Raw genomic sequence first — 22,921 nt, 5'->3', positions numbered from 1 at the left:
GAGTCACAAATGATTTGCTCTTATCATCCGATCGTGGTTGTATCTCTCTATTAGTGTTACTCGATCTTAGCGCTGCATTTGACACCATCGACCACAACGTTCTTTTAAATAGATTAGAACATTATGTTGGCATTACAGGAAATGCACTAGCATGGTTTAAATCATACTTATCTGACCGTTATCAGTTTGTAGCAGTAAATGATGAGATGTCTCATCGATCACAGGTTAAGTATGGCGTACCACAAGGCTCAGTATTAGGACCGCTGCTGTTCACTCTGTACATGCTACCATTAGGAGATATCATTAGGAAACATGGAATTAGCTTTCACTGTTATGCTGACGATACTCAGCTCTATATTTCTTCAAAACCTAACGAAACTTATCAATTCACAAAATTAACGGAATGCATAGCGGATATAAAAAATTGGATGACTTGTAATTTCCTACTTCTAAATTCTGAAAAAACAGAGTTTCTAATTATTGGACAAAAAACTTCCTCACGTAATAATCTAGAATACTGTCTAACACTTGATGGCTGCTCTGTTAAGTCTTCGTCGTTGGTTAGGAACCTGGGTGTGCTCTTTGATACCAATCTTTCATTTGAAAGTCACGTGTCTAGTATCTGTAAAACTGCATTTTTCCATCTTAAAAATATATCTAAATTACGTCATATGCTCTCATTGACAAATGCGGAACAATTAGTTCATGCGTTCATGACCTCAAGGCTAGATTATTGTAATGCTCTACTGGGTGGTTGCCCTGCACGCTTAATAAACAAACTACAGCTGGTCCAAAACGCAGCAGCTCGACTTCTTACCAGAACCAGGAAGTATGACCATATTAGCCCAGTTCTGTCAAAACTGCACTGGCTCCCTATTAAACATCGCATAAATTTTAAAATATTGCTGATTACTTACAAAGCACTGAATGGTTTAGCTCCGCAGTACTTGAGCGAGCTCTTAACGCATTATAGTCCGTCACGTCTATTACGATCTCAAAATTCCGGCCAGTTGATTATACCTAGAATATCAAAATCCACTGCTGGCGGTAGATCCTTTTCCTATTTAGCACCAAAACTCTGGAACAGTCTTCCTACCATTGTCCGGGAAGCAGACACACTCTGTCAGTTCAAAGCCAGATTAAAGACACATCTCTTTGACCTAGCTTTCACATAATACATTATAGACTTCTATAATTTAATGTTATGCTGCATAGATTAGGTCAGCCGGAACCGGGAACACTTCCCAAAAATCCTGATGTACTCGTTACATCATGAGAAGAATGGCATCTACGCTAATTTTAGTGTCTGTGTTTATCCCAAGGTTTTTCCTGCAGCCTGCCGGATCCAGGCCGTATCCAGATCTGACGAAGGACCTTCACCTGGACCGATGACAACGCAGTGCTGAAGTGCCAACTAGTCTCTCCCTATGGAGGATCCCACTACCACTCTACAGATAAGGCGTTGTCGGGAAAATTCGTCTTGCGGTCCTACCCCAAAGCAACAAATAAAATAAAATTCCTTATCAAAATTTATAAGGAAAGACAAGTATTTTGTTTAGGCTTGGCTTGTAGGGAATTCCAAACCTGCGTATATTCTAACGCACATAACTATAGAACCCATTCTAAATGCGCATGTGACCGCCATCAGCGTTTCTCACAGGTTCGCGTTTAAAGTCTGTGTAGAGAGAATAATTGTCGTCTTAGCAGCCCCTAATTTAATAACAAATGATCATTGCGACGGAACCAAATCAATTAAAACTAACTTTAGATGGAAATAACTTAACTCTGCTGTAAAGCCGAAACAATCTCTGTTACCTTAAATTATACGCTTATCTCTGTAAAGCTGCTTTGAGACAATCTACATTGTTAAAAGCGCTATAAAAAAAAAAAAAATATATATATATATTAATGTTATTTGGCCCCCACCCCCTATGCTTCCTCCTTAGCCACAGCCAAAAGCTGCCCTTCTCTGCCTCCTCTGCCAGTTCTTTAATAGCTTTTTGACACCCTGCTCCTGCACATCCAATTTCGCAGAGCAGGCGAACCGTTGAGGACCCAACGAAGCCCCTGCATCCCACTTCGACGGGACACTTTGCATGCTTCCGCTCGTTGGCAGCCTCCATTCCCTCCTCCCATGGGACAGTGAGCTCCACCAACAAGATGGTCTTGCATGGCTCTGACCACATGATCAGGTCTGGCCGGAGCAAAGTTTCTACAATCTACCTGGGGAATTGGAGCTGCCTCCCCAGGTCGACCCTCATGTTCCACTCACTGCAAGATGAGAGGACTCTAGATGTTGCTCTCTGGTGAGGGTGGTTGATTTTTTCTCTGGCCCTTGCAAACAGGATGGGACTTCTCGCTGGCGCAGAAGGTCTACTTTTAGCCTCCTGTCTACATGACTCTGCCATCTCTGCTAGCTTCCTCAACACCAGATCATGTCACCACCTATAGCGGCCTTGGGACAATGTTGTTTTGCAGCCCGACAGGATGTGCTGGAGGCTTGCATTGCTGGTACTGCAAAGGGGGCAGAGTTCTTCAGTGCCAAACCACTGGTGGAGGTTTCTGGAACAAGGTAGGGTGTCATAGGTGGATCTAATCAGGAAGCTGAGCCTGGCTTGGGGGATCTTTCACAGATCAGACCATGACAAATGCCTGTCTGTGACAACTTCCCATAACATCCAGCCCCCCTGCCGGCTCTGAGACACCGCCTTCGTGTTAAGGCGCTCCTGCTCGGTCCTTGTCACGTCTGCCACCACCATGGCTCTCCGCTCTTCCTTGGAGGCCTTTGACCAGAAGAGAGGTGTCTCGCTCCTCCCAAGGCCTGCTCGACCCTCCTGGACTCTGCTGACTATTTCACAATGTTTTAGCCTGCTAATTGCCATGTCGACCTCTTCCTGGGCTTTCCACTTCCTCCCTGTTTGTATCTTAGGGCCAGCTGCTCTCACCAGTTGGTCAGTGGATTCCCTCAGCTCCAGCACCATCCGAGCCTTCTCCTGCTTGTATCCCAGGCAAATGGATTGCAGTGGCAGCTGTAGTGTGTTCCTGCCGAAGAGGCCTACGTCTGATAGGCATCTCGGCAGACCCAACCACTTCCTGATGAATGAGTTTGCTAGCCCATCCATCTTGTCTGCCACCGAGGAGGGGACTTCGCTCATCTTAAGAGGCCACATCACCCTTGGGAACAGTATGAACTGGTAGCTCCAGCTCTAGCTCTAGAATTTTTATATATAGAGTCAGCTTTACTCTCCACTTCAATATAACTCAAAACACTGTACAGCGAGTGAGGTCAAAACAGACACACAACGTAAACCCGGAACTCGTATATCATAACAACTCTTCCTTAAAGGTACAGTCCCTTGGTGAATGTCTCTTTCAGTCTTACTTGTGGGTCACCACACAGTGACCGCCCGGGAGAGGCAGTCGGCGACGAAATTGTCTTTGCCGGCCACGTGCTGAATGTCAGTTGTACTCAGAGATGGCAGCGAGCTGACGCTGCTGTCGACCAGACCATGGCTCCGAAGACTTGGCCACTTCCACATACCTGGTGCCATAGGTACGAATGATGGATGGGCTAGCAAACTCATTCATCAGGAAGTGGTTGGGTCTGCCGAGATGCCTATCAGACGTAGGCCTCTTCGGCAGGAACACACTACAGCTGCCACTGCAATCCATTTGCCTGGGATACAAGCAGGAGAAGGCTCGGATGGTGCTGGAGTTGAGGGAATCATGCATCATGCATCACCGGCCAAACTGGCTAGTAAGTTTTTATTAACACCCGCCAAAAATGAATTTTAACCCGCATTTGGCAGGGTTGGCGGGTGTTAATTTAGAACCCTGGTAATAACACCACCCGTCCTCACGCTGTCGACGGGCCGTCACAGCAGCTGCGGTGTCCGGGTCGTCCTCTGTTGGTGGAAGAGGGGCAGATGTGCGCTGGGGGGCAGCAGCGCATAGACAAACTGCTGCCGTTTGGCAAGGAAAATCCTGTCTGCTTCCACAGCCAGCGCCCGGTAGTCTCTGGAGTAAGGGAGGGGGGAACTGGCCAGTGCGGTGCGCACGGGTGCTGGAAGAAGCCACAGGAAAATGTGGGCGAAGAGGAACGCGGGATCCGCCGCGCCCAGCACAGCCAGCATCCTTTCCATCAACTCGGACGGCTTGCTGTCGCCAAGGCCGTTCAGGGACAGCAGGCGGTCTGCCTTCTCCAGCTCCGCCAGTTCAAAGAGGTTCAACAGGAACGTTTTGAGTGTGTCGTACTTGCCGTCGGCCGGTGGAGCCTCTAACAGCGCCATAGCCCTGGCTGTCATCGAGGCATCTAAGGCCACTACCACGTGGAAATACTTTGTAACGTCCTGTGTTATTCCTCTCAGTTGGAACTGGGCCTTGATGTGTTGAAACCACGGCCGTGGATTGTGCTGCCAAAAGTCCGGTAACTTGATAGTGGCCGCGTAGATAGCACCGACATTAGCCGCGCCGCTATCAGTGGCCGGCGCCGCGGCAGCAGCATTTTCACCACTGTCGTTGTGTGACATAATTCAGCCGTATCAAACTCGCGTCGGGGTCACCAGTAACAACTCTCCCTTAAAGGTACAGTCCCTTGGTGAGTGTCTCTTTCAGTCTTACTTGTGGGTCACCACAATATGACTGAAATCTGTAAACTGAATCTGACATTCTGTTTTATCTGTATCACCAAAACGTCTTATTAGTTTTGGTACAGGATAAATAGCAATTTCAACTTTAGTCACTGTCCAGTTAAGTTTGAGGAAAAAACTTTAAAATATCAAAAACTTTGCTCCTGGTTTTCTGGTTGTTTTTTCAAAGTGTTTGTTGAGTTGAGTTGAAATAAATATATTTTAATCATTTTTTTAATTATTATATAACAATATATATAATAATAATAATGTTATATGTTAGGTGCCATACAAACAAGGCCAGTCTGTGAATTCAAGGTGGGATCGTGAAAATATAAAACTAGTCATGGCATATATAAAAACCCTGCAAAAGTATATATATCTATTTATATGGATCTTGAAGAGCTATAACAGCCCTTGTGTGAATCCAGTGTTCTTTCTTCTAATTAAATGTGTGACACTGAACATGTTTTTTTATCATCTAATTGAAAAACAAGATAGATCACTAATGAGTTCAACCAAATGGATCCAAAGCTATGAAAACAAGCTAGGTCAGTGGTTACTGAAGGTGTTAAACAACATGTAACCGCACATGATGTTGCCACTAAAGAGTCAGCACACTTCACCTGTGGAAGTAAGCGGTGTGATTTAAACTTGAGCAGTTTTAAACAATAGGAAATCTCATCTACACACAGCATTATGGGACATCTTTTGCGTTTTCTTTTGGCATGTTTCATTCTACTTACAGGTAATGAATTGAACTTATATGTGGAGCTCGGACTTAATACTTTTGGTCAGTTTTGCCTTTGTAAACTTAAAAACAATAATAAAATATCTTGATAATGATTTAGCATTACCTTTTATTCAGAATCAATTGTCTTTAAAAAAAAAAGAAAGAACAATTATTTTAAAAGCAATTCGTTTTGCTGGCTTCTAAAAGATGTGTGAAATTACAGTAATTACTTACAATTTCTATACAGCGTCTTAATTCTGCTGTCATTGTGAATTTATTTTGCTTTCTATACAAGATAAGATTAGATAACATGGACTAAAATGAAAATACTTTAATTTACGGTTGAAAGTTAAATATGCTAAAAATATCCATTAGGGATGATCAAACAAGATAAAATATACACTTGGAAATGTTGGAAAGTAATTGCCTTAAAAGTGGCAGAATTCTTTATACACGGTAAAAAAACTTTTCCAAGTTGTAAATAAAACAAAGATTATAAGAGCATGTTTTACAGGAAAATACTATATCAGTCTTTCTTTCTTAAAATGTCATGTTTAATTCAATTTATTGTGAAATTAAGTTCTGAGTGAAAATTGTTTCTACACCATATTTTTCAGTGTACAACAGTATTTGCATCTAACTCCAAATAAAAAGTGCTAATAAATGTGAAAATGAAGTTAGACTGAGTTAGTTTCCCTGGTTTATTGTGTTATTAAGTGTTGCAGTGTGTGGTGAATATGCTTCAGTGTGAAGACGGACAAAGTGGACCCACGTATGAATCTCTACAGCAAGTCATTGACAAGAAATCCTTCAGACCTTCAGTCAACCTCAGCACCCCCACTATCACCAACATCTCCTTCACTCTCTACGCTATCTTGGGAGTTGTGAGTCAATACGGGACTGGCTATTGTGTCTGTTTGTGTAAATTATCCTCGCATCTGAATGCTTGTTCTGTTTTGCAGAATGAAAAAGCACAAATTCTTACCACATTCCTCTGGCTCAGGCTGGTAAGTTTGGTGCATAAGAGACGCTAAGAGATGTTTGAATAATCGCCTGAATATTACACGATCCTGTAATTTAATCATGTTTGGTTTTAGTACTGGTTCCATGAGTTCCTCATTTGGGATCCAGAACCCTGTGATGGCATTACAAAGATCTCTCTTCCAGTCAAAGATCTCTGGACTCCTGACATTATCGTTTATGAGTTGTAAGTGCCATCTAGTGGGAAGGATCGGGACATTTTTGGGGGTTTTTTGCTCAAAAAAAGATTCCTAATATTCGTTGTCATCCATGTTGTATATACCGAGCAAACAGGAAACATTCTCAGAACTATAGCTAACATTCTGGCAAAGTTCTCTCAAAATAATGAACAAATGTTCTTCTAATAGCCTAACATTAATAGAATAGAATAGAATAGAATAGAATAGAATAGAATAGAATAGAATAGAATAGAATAGAATAGAATTATTTGGTCTTTAGTGTATTTCTACCTTCTGCTGAACACAAAATAATGTTGGTAGCCAGACAGTTGATGTACCCCATAGGAAAAAAAATACTATGGAAGTCAATGAGACCCATGAACCGATTAGTTACTGACATTCTTCAAAATATCTTATTTTTTGTTCAGCAGAAGAAAGAAATACATACGGATTTGAAATAACTTGAGGGTGAGTAAATGATAGCAGAATTTTCATTTTGAAGTGAACTAATCATTTAAAGCGGCAGATGACAAAACTGCAGTGTATTTATAATTTATAGAAAATGATCGTCCGCTGGGCATTAATATTGTTAAAATTGAAAAACTGAAATAGTATTTTTCCTGTAAAACCCATAATCTTTGAAAATCTCTCTCTCTTTTTTCATACAAATGAAACTGGCTCCATTTTGCGTCTCAGTTGATCCAAAGACCTCAGAAGATTTATAGTATGAATATTAGCTATGTAATATTTTTCCAGTGTTTATCTTGTATTTAGGCCAATTCTGTAAATTGTAATGGACATCTTAGCAGAAGATAATAATATAGGCTACAAGTGAAATATAAAATAATTTCAACTCAAATTAATATTTGTCCTCTCTCTCTTCTGGTGTTTAGTGTGGATGATGATGTATCTCAGGCCTGTCCTTATGTGTATGTGAACCACACGGGCCACATCCGCTATGACAGGATGTTGAGGCTTGTTAGCGCCTGTAACCTTGAGATCTTCAGCTTCCCTTTCGACATACAGAACTGCTCTTTCACCTTCGGCTCCTACATGCATACCAGTAACATCACCGCTTTCATTGCTCTCCACATTTCCTGCCGTCTCAGTGCATATTTGCCATAGAGGCGTTTCCTTTTGTGTGTTTCTGAGGCCTGTGAAGGTCCACGTTTCTTAGTTTCTGTGGACTTTCACATGTAGTAATGTAATATGGCATATGGCAATAAGAAAATGTTTTGAACAGTTTAAATATAAGTTTATATCTCACAATTCAGACGAAATAACTCACAATTGGGAATTTATATATCCCGATCCGGACTAAATAACTCACCAATTTGAGTTTATATCTCACGATTCAGACTTTATAACTCACAATTGCGAGTTTTTATCACAATTCAGACTTTATAACTCGCAATTGTGAGTTATATCTCACAATTCAGACTACAACTCATAATTTTATGAGTTTATGTCTTGCAATTCAGACTGAATAATTCACAATTGTGTTTACATCTCACGATTCAGACTAAATAACTCACCATTGTGAGTTTATATCTCACAATTCAGACTATAACACACAATTGTGAGATTTTTATCTCGCAATTCTGACTTTACAACTCACAATTGTGAACAGTGAGAAAAAAGTGCAAATTGTGAGATATAAAAACTCATATATAGTCCGAATTGTGAGATTCTGTGGTGGAAACAAGCTTCCATAATAAATACAAACAAATAAAAAACATAAGAAAAAAATAATTGTATTTCAAGCTTCTTAAGATTTTCTTTTCAAGAATTTCATTCTTTTAATGGTATATTTGTATGGTAAATATTTGTTAATCAGGGGATAAAAAAATATTTGTTAATACAGCAATTAAAACATGCTCATAGAAGCTGTGTATTTCATGTTTTCATGTTGACATGAAAACAAATGATTACAATTCAACAACTAATTAAGCTGATTAGACAAAGCAGGTCTTTAACTGTAATTCTAATACCTGTAATACTTGTAACCCCTTCAGTAAAGGATGTGCGTGTCAGTCCTGCCCTGTCATTTGCGGAGATGACTGGAAACTCACAGCGATACCTGCAGGCCAGTGGAGAATGGGAGCTGGTGGTTATACTGGGTGACGCAAACATTTTGAAGTTTGGAATAGACGAATGGGACATCATCACTTTCTGGGTAAGAAAGGGACAAAAGCAGAGTGTAAAAATGGCTCTGTTTAGAATAGCATGGTACTTTATTTCTCCAGTACATTTTCACAACCAAATGATATCGTACTCGGTTACTAACGTAACCTCGGTTCTCTCTAGAAGAGGGAACGAGTACTGCGTAAGATATCTTATGCTAGGGAACAATCCTTTTTCCGCGAGATATTGAAGCCAAAAATTATCCTTAATTTTTCAATAATGCAAAACGCGTTGCGGCAGCATACAGACATAGGCGAGGCAGCTCGCGCGCCTATTGGCTGTTCTGCGGCAACTGCAGCAGCCTATCGAGCAAGGCCTGGCATGACGCCAGACCCAATGAGGGTGCTTCGCGCCCGCTGCGTCACATCCCGCCGAAACGGGCGTGGTCTAGGCCTATAAATACCGCTCGCAGGCAGCTATTATCTGTTTTTTCATCACCGAAGCAACCAGAGCGTGTGCATGCACGGCAAGATACGCAGTACTCGTTCCCTCTTCTAGAGAGAACCGAGGTTACGTTAGTAACCGAGTACATTCTCTTACAAGAGGTCTCTCGTACTGCGTAAGATATCTTACGCTAGGGGACCCAATGCAAGACGCCGTGCATGCAGGGATCTGACACCATAGACCCAAGGGCGAAAGCCCGGGGTTCATATAGTGCACAATCACCCAGGGAACTCACAGGGAGTCCGGGAAGAGGGAGGGGCGAAACCGCACTCTTCCACACATAGCAGCGTCGCTTAGACGCTAATTACATCATACAGACAGGGCGGGGTACGGCCTGAACTGATGGGGAAGTGTGGGTCTTACACAGTTTGCCCAAACACATCTTGTGCTATTATTTTACACTGTCGATCATTGAGCTGCGCTCAGCAGACACAGCATTCTGAGCTGATAGCATCAGGACAGACAATACTGGTTAACTAGACCGACAGCAGCCTGGCCTGCAGGGCGGGAACCTCTAGGTTGTAAAACCTTATAAATGTAGACGGGGAGGCCCAGCCCGCCGCCATACAAATATCTTGCAAGGCAATCCCACTCGACCAGGCCCACGAAGAGGCCATGCCTCTCGTGGAGTACGCTCTGACACCCAACGGGCACTGCATGCCCTTAGAAGCGTATGCTAGCGCAATAGCATCAACTATCCATCTGGATAGGCTCTGTTTCGACGCGGCTAGTCCTTTAGAGCCCACTGAACGAAACAAAGAGCTGCTCTGTCTGCCTGAAAGCAGACGAGCGAGACACATAAGCTCGCAAGTCGCAACGCCCTGACTGGGCAAAGGAGGCTCGTGTCTCTTTCCTCATCAGGGACCGGTAGGGCTGACAGGGAAATGACCTGCGCCCTAAACGGTGTGTTGAGGGATTTTGGAACATAACCATGCTTAGGTTTGAGTATAACCCTCGAGTCATTCGGCCCAAATTCCATGCACATCACGCTTACTGAGAGCGCGTGTAAGTCCCCTATGCGCTTCCCTGAAGCGAGAGCCAGCAGAAACACAGTCTTGAAAGACAGATGTTTCAGATCAATCGTCTGCAAAGGCTTGAATGGGCCACCTTTCATGGCTTTCAGTACCGTAGAAAGGTCCCATACAGGGACTGAGGGAGGTCTGGGAGGATTCAGTCTTTTAGCCCCTCTAAGGAAGCGGATGACTAGATCGTTCCTTCCTATCGACTGACCAAGCGTTGTTCTTGAGAACGCTGCTATAGCCGCCACATAAACTTTGAGCGTGGAAGGGGTTCTACCCTTATCCAACAGCTCTTGTAGGAAGGAAAGCACCTCCATCACTCCACAGTCTGTGGGTGACACGCCACTGGCTGTGCACTAGCCCAAAAACACTGAACATTTCGAGGAGTAGAGACATCTCGTAGACGGAGCTCTAGCCTGCGTGATCGTGTTTATCACTCCCTTAGGGAGCTCGACATGTACTCGTTGATGGCCCAGACATGAAGGGACCACAATTCCGGGTGAGGATGCCAGATCGAGCCGTAAGCCTGAGAGAGGAGGTCTCTCCTCACTGGCACTGGCCACGGGACAGTGCTCGCTAGCTGCATCACAGCTGGGAACCAAGGCTGGTTCTTCCAGAGCGGCGCCACGAGCAGTACTGAGCATCCTTCTTCCCTGATCCGCTCTATCACCTGAGGCAGGAGAGAGACGGGGGGAAAAGCATAGAGCGGGCGGCGGGGCCATACATGAGCCAGCGCGTCCCTGCTCTTGGAGAAAAAATCCGGGCAGTGAGCGTTTTCTTGAGACGCGAACAGGTCTACTTCTGCTCTGCCAAATTTCCTCCACAGCAGTTGGACTGTCTGTGGGTGTAGAGACCATTCGCCTGCCGGAACATTGTTCCTGGACAGTCTGTCTGGTCCTATGTTTAGGAGTCCTGGCACGTGCGCTGCTCTCAGCGAGCGCAGGTTGCACTGAGCCCACACCAGGAGACGTTCCGCTAGCCTGTGCAGGTTCTTGGACCTGAGGCCGCCCTGGCGATTTATGTAGGACACCACAGACATGTTGTCCGATCGGACCAGGACGGGGTGTCCTTTTATTTGGGGACAAAAGCGCGTTAGCGCGTTGTCTACAGCCAGCATTTCGAGGCAGTTTATGTGCAGGAGCTTCTCCCGTTCTGACCACTGGCCGAAGAACGGTCTGCCCTCGAGCAGCGCTCCCCATCCCGAGGTGGATGCGTCTGTAGACACCACCTTCACCCTCGAGGAAGTCCCCAGGCTTACACCTGATCGGTACCAGTCGTCCGCTTTCCAAGGTTTCAGAGCTGCAACGCACTTCTGATTGACCTTGAGACAAAGCAAACCAGCCTGTGACGTGACGCTATTTGTATTTGAAAATAAGCGTCCTTCAGATCTATTGACACGAACCAGTCTCCTCGGTGAATCTGCGCGAGGATTTTTCTGGTCGTGAGCATCCTGAACTGTCGCTTCACAAGCACTCTGTTCAGTTGCCTTAGATCTAGTATGGGTCTGAGACCCCCGTCTTTTTTTGGTACCAGGAAGTATCTGCTGTATAGCCCTCCTTCGCTTTGATCTTGAGAGAGAGGCTCTATGGCCCCTTTGCTCAATAGTTTCGCCACTTCGGCTCGAAGTAAATGTGCTACTTCTGTTTTTACCGTGGTCTCGACGAGGGCCGTATAGCGGCGAGGGCTCCGGCGAAACTGCAGCGAATAGCCTCTTTTTATAATGTCTAGCACCCACTTCGAAACCCCAGGCAGCTTTGCCCATGCATCTGCATGAATAGCTAGGGGTTGAATACGAAGCGCGCTCCGTTCGCTCAGCAATGGAGAGGCTTCGGTGTGCTGTAACACAAGCGTCGCGCTCGTGACATTTGAGGCAGGGGGCGCGCTGATAACAGGGGGCAGATTGCCTGCGCTCGACTCCTCTGCGGCGGTCAACCGAGAGGGGGAGGGCTGGGCGAGTCCCGTAGGAACTGTCATGTCTGTGTGTGGATGTGGGCGCGGGATAGCGGGCACATTTATCACACCGAAAGCTTTTTTCGCTTGAGTGAAGCGAATGCCTGTTGGTTTCGTTTTTACAGAAACCGTGAGACATGCATAACGTAGTGTGTGTGGGCACTGGGTAGTGGGCACATTTACCACGTTTGATGCGCAATCGATCTGAGTCGATTTTATGTGCGCGAGCCCTGTGTGACAGGCTGTGCTTGTGTGTAGTGATGGGCACTGGGCAGTGGGCATTCTTTCTACACATAAAACACCACCGGCCGTGGCCGGGACACCAGAAAATACACTCTCTTGGGGGTTTATCTGGGTAGCCGTAAAAACAGCTTTTGTGTGCAGGCAAGCGGGCGACAGAACCGGCTTGTTGGCTGCAGAAAACACTGGACCAGTCACATTTGCTGGAACTGGACGAGCGAATAGCTTTGGTGGAAGTCCGGCCGCAGCGGGACTCGAACACCGTCGTTTTCCTAGGCGTGCTAGGACAACTTCTGGGCCTCGGGCTTTACCACAATCCTAGGCCGCGGGCCGCGCATGGTGGGGCGGCGGCCGGATGAGCGGGAGCGTGGCGAGTTCGAATCTCAGCTACACTGAATCTTTTGACCAAAGCGAACAAGCTCACGCCGGCCCCACCCCATGACTCACTCTCTTTGGCAGTGTCCGAAGAAGGGGTTGGTCGGGCTGACCAGCTTAGTCATGTTGAAGAGCCAACTCTGGCTTGCTACAAAAGGGGTAGTGAACATAATCCTCTTTAGCTCAAGCTAGAGGTATTTAAAATGCAGGTTTTGAGTCCACTATAATGTACACTCCCCTGCAAACATACGCTGTTCCAACAGCGACTCTAATGAAGAAAGAGCGCTTTCTACCATTTTCCCCCTCTGGCTCACGCTGGAGGTGTTCTAAATGTAGGCTGTGTGCCCACTATAAAGTATGCACCCATGCACTGTGCCAATAGCACACGAGCATGGGTCCCTATCATGAAGTGGTCCGGCCCCAGATTTCATTCAGCCCATGCTGGAGGTGTGTTAAATATAGGCGGTGTGCCCACTACAAGTGTGCACCCCTACTAATGAAACGGGGACCTCGACCCAAGATTGTGTTGGACCCCAAGCCTCGAAAACCTTCCTAGCCACGGCGCTGGAGGTGTAATAAATGTAGGTCGTGTGCCCACTATAAAGTACGCACCCCTGCACATAAGCACTGTTCCCACAGTATCAAGCTTCCCCCCAGCTCACGCTGGAAGTATAATGAATGTAGTGCGTGTGGCCACTATGAAGTACGCACCCCTACACATAAACCCTGCCAACACGGTATTAACTCTCCCCCCAGCCAGCACGGGAGAGATAATAAATGTAGATTGTGTGCCCACTGTAAAGTACGCACCCCTACACCTAAAAACTGTTTCCACATCTTTAGTTATTGTCCAGCTAAAGTTTTGATTGATTCACTTCCGTCGCAACGATCATTAGTTATTAACTTAGGGGCCGCTAACACAACACCGCTTTAACAGAAAAGTTCTTTCTGCGCAAACTTTAAAAAATGCGAACCCGTGAGAACGCTGATGGCGTGCATGTGTTTTACAAGTTCAGTCTATAGGTATGCGTGTTTGAATAAATGTGTGCAGATGTGTAGTCCTTCCCTACAAACCAACCCTCAACAAACTACTTGTAACGTAAGGACAGAGGCAGTCGGATCCATATGCAGCACTTTATTTCAACTCACACACAAGTAGACATAAACTCCGGCATACAATTAAACAAGGGGCAATCCAGTAACTCGTGATGATAACAGGCTTAGGTCGAGGCAGGCAGCACAGGTTCATACACAGTCCAAGAAGCAGGCAAGGGTCAAGAGTCCAGAGAAACACGGAATACTCAGACAGGGAAGAATGCTCAGAGATGTACGCTTACAGTGTGACAAGACTTCGCACCAGACACAGGGATCACTCAGGCTTAAATAAGGAACTCAATGACCCATAATCAAACACCACTGAAACATAATTAAACATAATGAGTCCATGGTGAAACATAATGCAGGGAGAGAGTGCCCTCCAGTGGCTCACACGGGCACTCCACATCACATAGCCCCCCCCCCCCAAAGGAGCGGCTTCCAGACGCTCCTAAGAGCTCTGGGGGGAGGTCATCGGGGGCTGGGATGGAGGGCCAGGCCCGTGGAAAGGCAGGAGGACAGACCCATGGAGAGACCTGGGGCCTGGAAACCAGAGCAGGACAAGAGACCATGGGGAAGCACGTGTCATAGACAACCAGGGTGGAACACACTTGACCGGAGACCAGAGTTGGGCACACTTGGAGGGGTACCAGGACGAAGCACACTTAAACGAAGACAAGGACGAAGCAGACTCAGGACTAAACGTGACCAGTGGCATGGGAAGCACAGGATCAGACAGGACTAGCGGCATAAGAAGCTCAAGTGGAAATAGCACAGACAAGGTCCATGTCAGCGCCACCTCCATGGCCCTCACAGGGTACCTACTGCCCCCCCCCAAAAAGTTCTTGGGGAAATTTAAGGCTATAGCCTCCGGGCTGGAAACAGCCTCTGGAAAAGGCTCCCAGAGCTTGATAGGCGTTGGCGAGGTGAGGCGCAGAAGCGGGGCCGGCAAGGCGAGGCGCAGAGGCGGGGCCGGCAGGGCGAGGCGCAGAGGCGGGGCCGGCAGGGCGAGGCGCAGAGGCGGGACCGGCAGGGCGAGGCGCAGAGGCGGGGCCGGCAGGGCGAGGCGCAGAGGCGGGGCCGGCAGGGCGAGGAGTCTAGGTACGCTCACTGGAGCCTGGCGAGCCGAGTGAGTCCTCCTCCTCTTCCTCCTGCGACGGCGCACTGTTGGAACTGATAACTCTGGATCCAGGGGAACATAATCGTTTCGCTTAACTGGACCTGACTCCATAAATTCAGCCGAACTTGACTCACTTTCCACACTGGATTCACTTGATTCGGGACTTGATCCACTTGACTCAGGGCTAGATTCACTTGACTCGGGATTCGGTTCACTGGACTCGGGATTCGGTTCACTGGACTCGGGATTCGGTTCACTGGACTCGGGATTCGGTTCACTGGACTCGGGATTCGGTTCACTGGACTCACTGGACTCGGGATTCGGTTCACTGGACTCACTGGACTCGGGATTCGGTTCACTGGACTCGGGATTCAGTTCACTGGACTCGGTACTCGATTCTTTCGAGTCGGCTGGCACGCGCTCAAACTCCAGTTCGGCCGGCGAAACCTCCGCTGTCTCTGGATTAACAAGTTCAACAAGACCAGTGAAGAATACGGGCTTGAGGGGTCCGACACGATGAATGGGTTTGGCAGAGACTGTATACTTGAAAGCCCCTCTAACGGTCATCAAGGGAGGATCGAACAGTTTGGCGAGATGAGGCTTTAGTGGCGTGCGGGATGAGTGAGAGAAATCCGCCACATACGAATCTCCCCGACGCAGAGACAAGAGCAGTTCTTCAGGATCCTCTTCTCCTGCGGGGAGTTCAAAAGCCTCTCTGAATAGAGCGATAAACACATCATAAGAAGGGAACGATACCCGACCTGATTCCCAGAACGCGCCTACCCACTCCAGAGCCTCTCCAGTGAACAGTGAGCAAATGAAGGAAATGCGGTCATCATCCGAGGAGTAAAACTGGGGCTGAAGATTCATATACAAGCTGCACTGCTGAAGGAATCCCTCACACGCCACAGGTGAGCCATTAAATTTTTCAGGAAGTGACAGACTGAAATAGTTCAATGCAGTACTCACACTGGGTTGCGGTGGAACAGGTGCAGCGGGAGCTTGGGCTTGATTAGTGACTGTGCTTAAGCTCTGCGGAGACACAGATTGCATAGAGCTTGTAAGTTCCTCAAGGAGAGATGTTAGTCTCTCCAGCTGTAAATGGTGAGAGGCTAGCATGGAAACTTGAGTCTTGGCCACGATGGATAGATGCTGAAAGTCTGCTGGATCCTGTAGGGGCGAAGTCTTCTGTAACGTAAGGACAGAGGCAGTCGGATCCATATGCAGCACTTTATTTCAACTCACACACAAGTAGACATAAACTCCGGCATACAATTAAACAAGGGGCAATCCAGTAACTCGTGATGATAACAGGCTTAGGTCGAGGCAGGCAGCACAGGTTCATACACAGTCCAAGAAGCAGGCAAGGGTCAAGAGTCCAGAGAAACACGGAATACTCAGACAGGGAAGAATGCTCAGAGATGTACGCTTACAGTGTGACAAGACTTCGCACCAGACACAGGGATCACTCAGGCTTAAATAAGGAACTCAATGACCCATAATCAAACACCACTGAAACATAATTAAACATAATGAGTCCATGGTGAAACATAATGCAGGGAGAGAGTGCCCTCCAGTGGCTCACACGGGCACTCCACATCACACTACTTTTCTGGCCTTAAAATTTATAATACAGAATTTGTATGCGATCCGGAATTATCCCAACAACGCTTTATCTATAGAGAGGTAAAGGGACGGGAGGGAGGCCTTCACAGGGGATAGTTGACACTTCAGGACAGTTGACACTTCAGGACTGTGTTGTCGTCGCGTCCAGGTGCTAAATAGGAAAAGGATCTACCGCCAGCAGTCGATTTTGATATTCTAGGTATTATCAACTGGCCGGAATTTTGAGATCGCAATAGACGTGAAGGACTATAATGCGTTAAGAGCTCGCTTTGTAAATAATCAGTAATATTTTAAAATGTATACAATGTTTAATAGGGAGCCAATGCAGTGTTGACAGGACAGGGCTAATATGGTCATACTTCCTGGTTCTTGTAAGAACTCGAGCTGCTACATTTTGGACCAGCTGTATTTTGTTTATTAAGCGTGTAGGGCAACCACCCAGAAGAGCATTACAATAATCTAGCCTTGATGTCATGAACGCATGAACTAATTATTCCACATTTGTCAATGAGAGCATATGACGTAATTTAGATATATTTTTAAGATGGAAAAATGCGGTTTTACAGATGCTAGAAACATGGCTTTCAAATGAATGATTGGTGTCAAAGAGCATCCCCCGGTTCCTAACCGACGACGAAGGCTTAACAGAGCAGCCATCAAGTGTTAGACAGTATTCTAGGTTAGTACGTGAGGATGTTTTTTGTCCAATAATTAGAATCTCTGTTTTTTTCAGAATTAAGTAGTAGGAAATAACTAGTCATCCAATTATCAGCTATGCATTCCGTTAATTTTGTGAATTGGTAAGTTACATCAGGGCGTGAGGAAGTATAGATCTGAGTATCATCAGCATAACAGTGAAAACTAATTCCATGCTTCCTAATGATATCTCTCAAGGGTAGCATGTACAGAAGATTGAAAAGCATCAGTCCTAGTACTGAGCCTTGTGGTACTCCATACTGAACTTTAAGTGATTGATAAGTCATTTCTTCATTTACTGCTACAAACTGATAACGGTCAGATAAGTATGAGTTAAACCATGCTAATGCAATTCCACTAATGCCAACATATTTTTCGAGTCTATTTAAAAGAATGTTGTGGTCAATAGTATCAAATGCAGTACTAAGATTGAGTAACACTAATAACGAGATACAACCACGATCGGATGATAAGAGCAAATCATTTGTAACTCTAATGAGAGCAGTCTCAGTACTATGGAACGGTCTAAATACTGACTGAAAATCCTCGCAGATATCATTTCTTTCTAAAAAGGAACATAGTTGTGAGGATACCGCCTTTTCTAGTATCTTTGACAGAAAAGGTAGATTCGAGATCTGGTTAAAACCCTGTGTACCAGCTCACGCGTGACGATCTGGCCACTTACTAATCAGAGCGAGCCACGGCTGCATCAAAGCCCTGACTCCCTGGAAAGCAGCCGACTGATATCAGTCTGGCGTGAGTATGGGTGTAGTTTCAAAGACAAAAGTGATCTCGACAGACGCCTCCAACCTAGGTTGGGGGGCCCTTTACGAGGGCAGGCCTATCTCTGGCCTATGGTCAAGCCCGGAGAAGCCCCTACATAAAAACTGTCTAGAGATGAGAGTGGTCGCTCTATCACTGAAAGCTTTTCTCCCATATCTAAAAGGCCACCACGTCCTGGTCCGAACGGACAACATGGCAGTGGTGTCTTGCATAAATCGCCAGGACGGTCTCAGGTCAAAAAACCTGCACGCCATGGCCAAGAGTCTCGTTCTATGGGCTCAGCACAACCTGTGCTCGCTGAGGGCAGCGCATGTGCCAGGCATTCTGAACCAGGGTGCGGATATGCAATCCAGAGATAATGTTCCCCCAGGGGAATGGTCTCTTCACCCTCAGACGGTTCAGCTGATATGGAGCATCTTCGGTGAGGCAGAGGTCAACCTTTTATAATACGATTGTTAATTGACGAATATTTTTCTCAAAGAGCAAGGACATGCTTGGCCGAGCCGTCCGCTATATGCATTTCCTCCGGTCACGATGCTACCACAGGTCATCGAACGGATCAGTGAAAGCAAGTGTGCAGTGCTACTAATAGCCCCTCTCTGAAAGACCCAGTTATGGTTCTCCGAGTTGACACAACTGCTGGAAACAGCCCCATGGCCAATTCCGCTGAGGAGAGCGAATGCAGGCGAACGGAAAAATCTGGCATCCCCGTCCCGACTTGTGGGCAACCCACCCTCAACTAGGTGCCTCTACGCTCAGAAATGGGTGGTGTTCTCTAGCTGGTGCGCAGCACGGAGCCTGGACCCCTACTCATGCGGAGTACCAAGTGTACTCACTTTTTTTGCATGACCTCTTGGACGCGGGTCGCACCCCCTCCACGCTCAAAATATATGTGGTGGCCATAACAGCATCTCACCCTCTTGTGGCCGGACAATCACTAGGAAGGAAAGACCTCATCGTGCACTTCCTTAAAGGGGCAAGGAGGCTAAGCCCTCCGCAACCCCCCTCTGTGCCTATCTGGGACCTCTCCACGGTCCTGGAAGCCATGAAGGGTGCCCCGTTTGAGCCGCTTCGGTCTGCAGACCTGAAGCACCTCTCGCTCAAAACCACTCTTTTACTTCAGTCAAGAGAGTGGGCAATTTACACGCGCTATCAGTGAGCGCGTCCTGCCTTGAGTTTGGGCCTAACAACTCCAGAGCCGTCATTAAGCCAAGGCATGGTTATATTCCTAAAGTGCTCTCGACTCGGTTATTTCACTAGCAGCTCTTCCCTCACCAGAGGATGAAAGAGACGCAAATTTACTCTGTCCCGTCAGGGCTCTCAAAGTTTATCTGGAGCGTTCTGCCTCATTCAGACAGTCGGAACAGCTTTTTGTATGCTTTGGCGGCCGCACCAAGGGGTTCGGTGTCTCAAAGCAGAGATTATCGCGCTGGATAGTTGATGCTATTGCGCTGGCGTATGAGTCTAAGGGCCTTCATTGCCCCTTAGGTATCAGAGCTCAATCAACAAGAGGCATGGCCTCGTCTTGGTCAAGTGGAATACCCAATTGAAGATATCTGTGTGGCGGCCAGCTGGGCCTCACTGTCCACATTTATGAGGTTTTATAACCTGGAAGTTCCTGCTTTGCAAGCAAGGGTTCTTTCAATACAAAATGTGTAAGCACAAACCCCCTAAACCTTGGGCTCGATATATATCCGGTCCTAGTCAAAACTCGAACTACGGTTTCAATATATATACATTATAAGAGTTTGGCCCTTATTAGGCCCATTCATTTGTTTTTTCCCTATACGAAGCCCGTCACGGACTGGCCAACCCAATGTTCATACTTTACTCATTCTCAGCCTCAGGCATCTTCCCTCGGGCTACTGTATGGAGCAAAGTTAAGCACGTGTGGCGTTTTGAAGGGGGTTCCCATAGCGTAAGCTAGTCTTACGCAATACAAGAGACCTCCCGAAAGGGACCGTCCAGGTTACTGACATAACCTCAGTTCGCTGAGATGAGGAAACGAGTATTGCATAACCCACCGAGCTACTGTGCTGTGATCAGGGGATCGCTTCAGTCGATTAAACCTGGAGTTCCTAGGCAAGGAATGGGTGCTTATAGCCATAAGCCACGGCCATCCTGGTGGGCTCTGACGTGCCAGGGCACAAAGTGCCCTGATTGGTTTGTGCGTCTAAGCCGCCTCGCCATAGGTTCGTGCAGTTGCTGCAAAAGCTGCACTGCGTTTTAAAGATTTGGCTTCAATATTCTCGAGAAAAGGAGTTTTCCCATAGTGTAAGATAGCCTTACGCAATACTCGTTCCCTTATCTCAGGGAGCCAAGGTTACGTTATCATTCATGGTGTGAACAGACCTTTACTGTTTCTATCCTGCAGGTGGTGATAAAGCGACGACCAATTCTGTATGTGGTGAACCTGATCATCCCCAGCTCCTTCCTCATGATCATTGACATCCTGTCCTTCTACTTGCCGCCGCACAGTGTGGATCGATCCTCCTTCAAAATGACCCTCATTCTGGGCTATACGGTGTTTCTTCTCATTATGAACGACCTGCTTCCCAGCACTGCTAATGGAACACCTTTAATAGGTCAATTAGCCAAAACACACCTGTATGAGGCAATGTGTGAATGTCAAATGATGAACATTGGTCGATTACACCCTGGAGAGTAAAGTAGGCTGCTTTATTAAGACTCTACTTAAAGGAGCAGTTCATCTAAAAATAACAATTGGTTATTTACTCACCGTCATGCTGGTAATTCAATAAATCTGGATTACTTCGTAGCCATGCAAAGACAATTTTCATAGGTATATTTAAATCTCAAGGAGTTTAACAGCAAACATAATCCCAGCATCATTTAATGTTGAAAGTTTGTCAGACTTTATGTCCATTTTCAAAGTGAACCCATTAGCAATGTTAGTATTAAACATTCAATAAAATTGCATTATTGTTTTATGAACTTTTTTATGGACTAGTTATCTTTTAGTGTTTATTATTCTAAGCAACAGTTTGTTCTCTTGCTTCAGTTGGAGAATCTTTAGCTTTTAACCATCTATCAAATGTTGTATACTTTCAGCTTTATACTGAAGTCCTCCAAGGCCATTAGCTAAACAAAACACATACGAGAGACATGAATGTATCACCAGTATTTTGCCATGGACAATGGTGAATTGTCCCGTTTAACAGTCATTATGCAAACATACTAGACCATGATGGACCAACAAGTATTCCAGAGCGCTTGAAATGAGTGTTAACCAATTAGAATCAAGAACTTACTTATGATGTATAATGTGAACACTCATCAATCTCTAAAATTTGGTTTCACCTCTTTAGGTATCTATTTCTCCGTGTGTTTGGCATTCATGGTCATAAGTCTACTGGAGACGGTCCTCATTACCTGCGTTCTCCACCATAATTCAATGAGGTACAGGGAAGTGCCACACTGGGTACAGGTGCTGGTGATGCACTTCATTGCTCGGCTTATTTGCTACAGATTCCCTGAAGACCCTTTAGCCAAACTAGAAGAGAAACATGCCACCAACCCAACGCTCAGTCGACAGACAGCCACTAATGGTAAGACGCCCCAGCAAAATTTCACTAGCTATGTTTCCATCCAAAGTTGCGAATTTAACTTGTGTGCAAAATTGAAAAATGGCATTAAACATTTTGGCAATAAAGCACCGTTTCTCTTCCATGTGTTAAACAGAACAAAGTCATCACTTCCTGGGAACTGGCACAAAATATTTGAAATGAAAATTCTATACTGTTATAGTTTGGTTCGTTTGGTCTGGACCAAAACAATAAAATTAAATTAAATTTTGTCTTGGTCTTCTTAGCGTTCACATTGGCATTTTAACACTGAACCTAAAGATACCAAACCTAAAGGCATAAGGATACATTCACAACCTGATTGGTCGGCTTTTATTACGTATACATCGCGACGGAACTAACCGAACACCCAAAACAATGCTGTGTTCAGGGCTAAATGCGCTTATTGCATGTGTGTAGCTACATTATATGATGGTATCTTGACCAGCTGTAGAGCTTATAAAATGCGTAAAGGAGTCAAAACAGTTCACACTTCAAATGAACCGCACTAACAGAGCAATCGCACCAGAATTTGTTTTAATCCAACCATGCCAAGTGTGAACACACTCTAAGAGCACTAAATCACAATAAAAACTGTCATGTCTGCGTTCGGAGGCGGATGTTGGTGTTTGGAAACACAATCGTGTGATACGGTTCTGAGAGGTCATGAGATCATCAGCATTTCAGAACGACCAAACCAACATTTGAGATGCTGTGCAAAGAAATCAGTCCGCTGGTTAGTCCAGTAAATCCAATCAGATGCTCTGTTGAGGCAAAGTCACATTACTTTCTGTGTAGCGCATCAAGGGATTTATTCGTTAAATGTGTTTCCATCGTAGTTTATGCGCATGTCTCCATCCAGCGTTTTTACATGTGAAATCCTGAAAGTTGCATAAAAAGAGGTGGGTGGAAACAGCTAATGTATATCATACTAACTTTCAGATGTTAAATGTTTGCTTTCTTTGTCCCCTAGCGTCTGGAACCATGACACTGGATGTGCCTGAACTCAGACAGATCAGTAAGGATCTTAGTGAGATGAACTCGTATTTGACCATTCTACGAAAGGAAGACCATCTACAGAACCAGTGGTGCCACGTGGGATACATCCTGGACTTCCTTCTCTTCCGCATTTACCTTCTGATAATCACAGGTTATGCACTTGTAATCATATGCATGTGGTGCATTTGGATGAAGCAATAGAAAAAGTACAGACTTAAGGAAAATAATGTTTAAATACGTAGACAA

At 45.7% G+C, this 22,921-nt stretch overlaps 1 protein-coding gene across 1 annotated transcript; it reads left to right on the top strand.

Moving 5' to 3' along the window:
- Positions 1 to 5,228: 5,228 nt before the first annotated feature.
- On the top strand, positions 5,229 to 22,876 carry LOC308702344 (5-hydroxytryptamine receptor 3A-like; the record flags this gene model as incomplete). The annotated part of the gene is made up of 9 exons (XM_081385129.1): positions 5,229 to 5,376; positions 6,079 to 6,245; positions 6,324 to 6,368; positions 6,459 to 6,568; positions 7,454 to 7,623; positions 8,576 to 8,736; positions 20,467 to 20,677; positions 21,422 to 21,661; positions 22,650 to 22,876. Exons 1-9 carry the CDS (start codon positions 5,328 to 5,330, stop codon positions 22,874 to 22,876), a joined length of 1,380 nt encoding a protein of 459 aa, XP_081241255.1. The 5' UTR covers positions 5,229 to 5,327.
- Positions 22,877 to 22,921: the final 45 nt, after the last annotated feature.

Source organism: Scardinius erythrophthalmus, assembly GCF_964197995.2.
Source record: "Scardinius erythrophthalmus genome assembly, chromosome: 14".
In the NCBI taxonomy this organism is placed as follows: domain Eukaryota; kingdom Metazoa; phylum Chordata; class Actinopteri; order Cypriniformes; family Leuciscidae; genus Scardinius; species Scardinius erythrophthalmus.
This window is presented reverse-complemented; position numbering and strand designations above follow the sequence as displayed.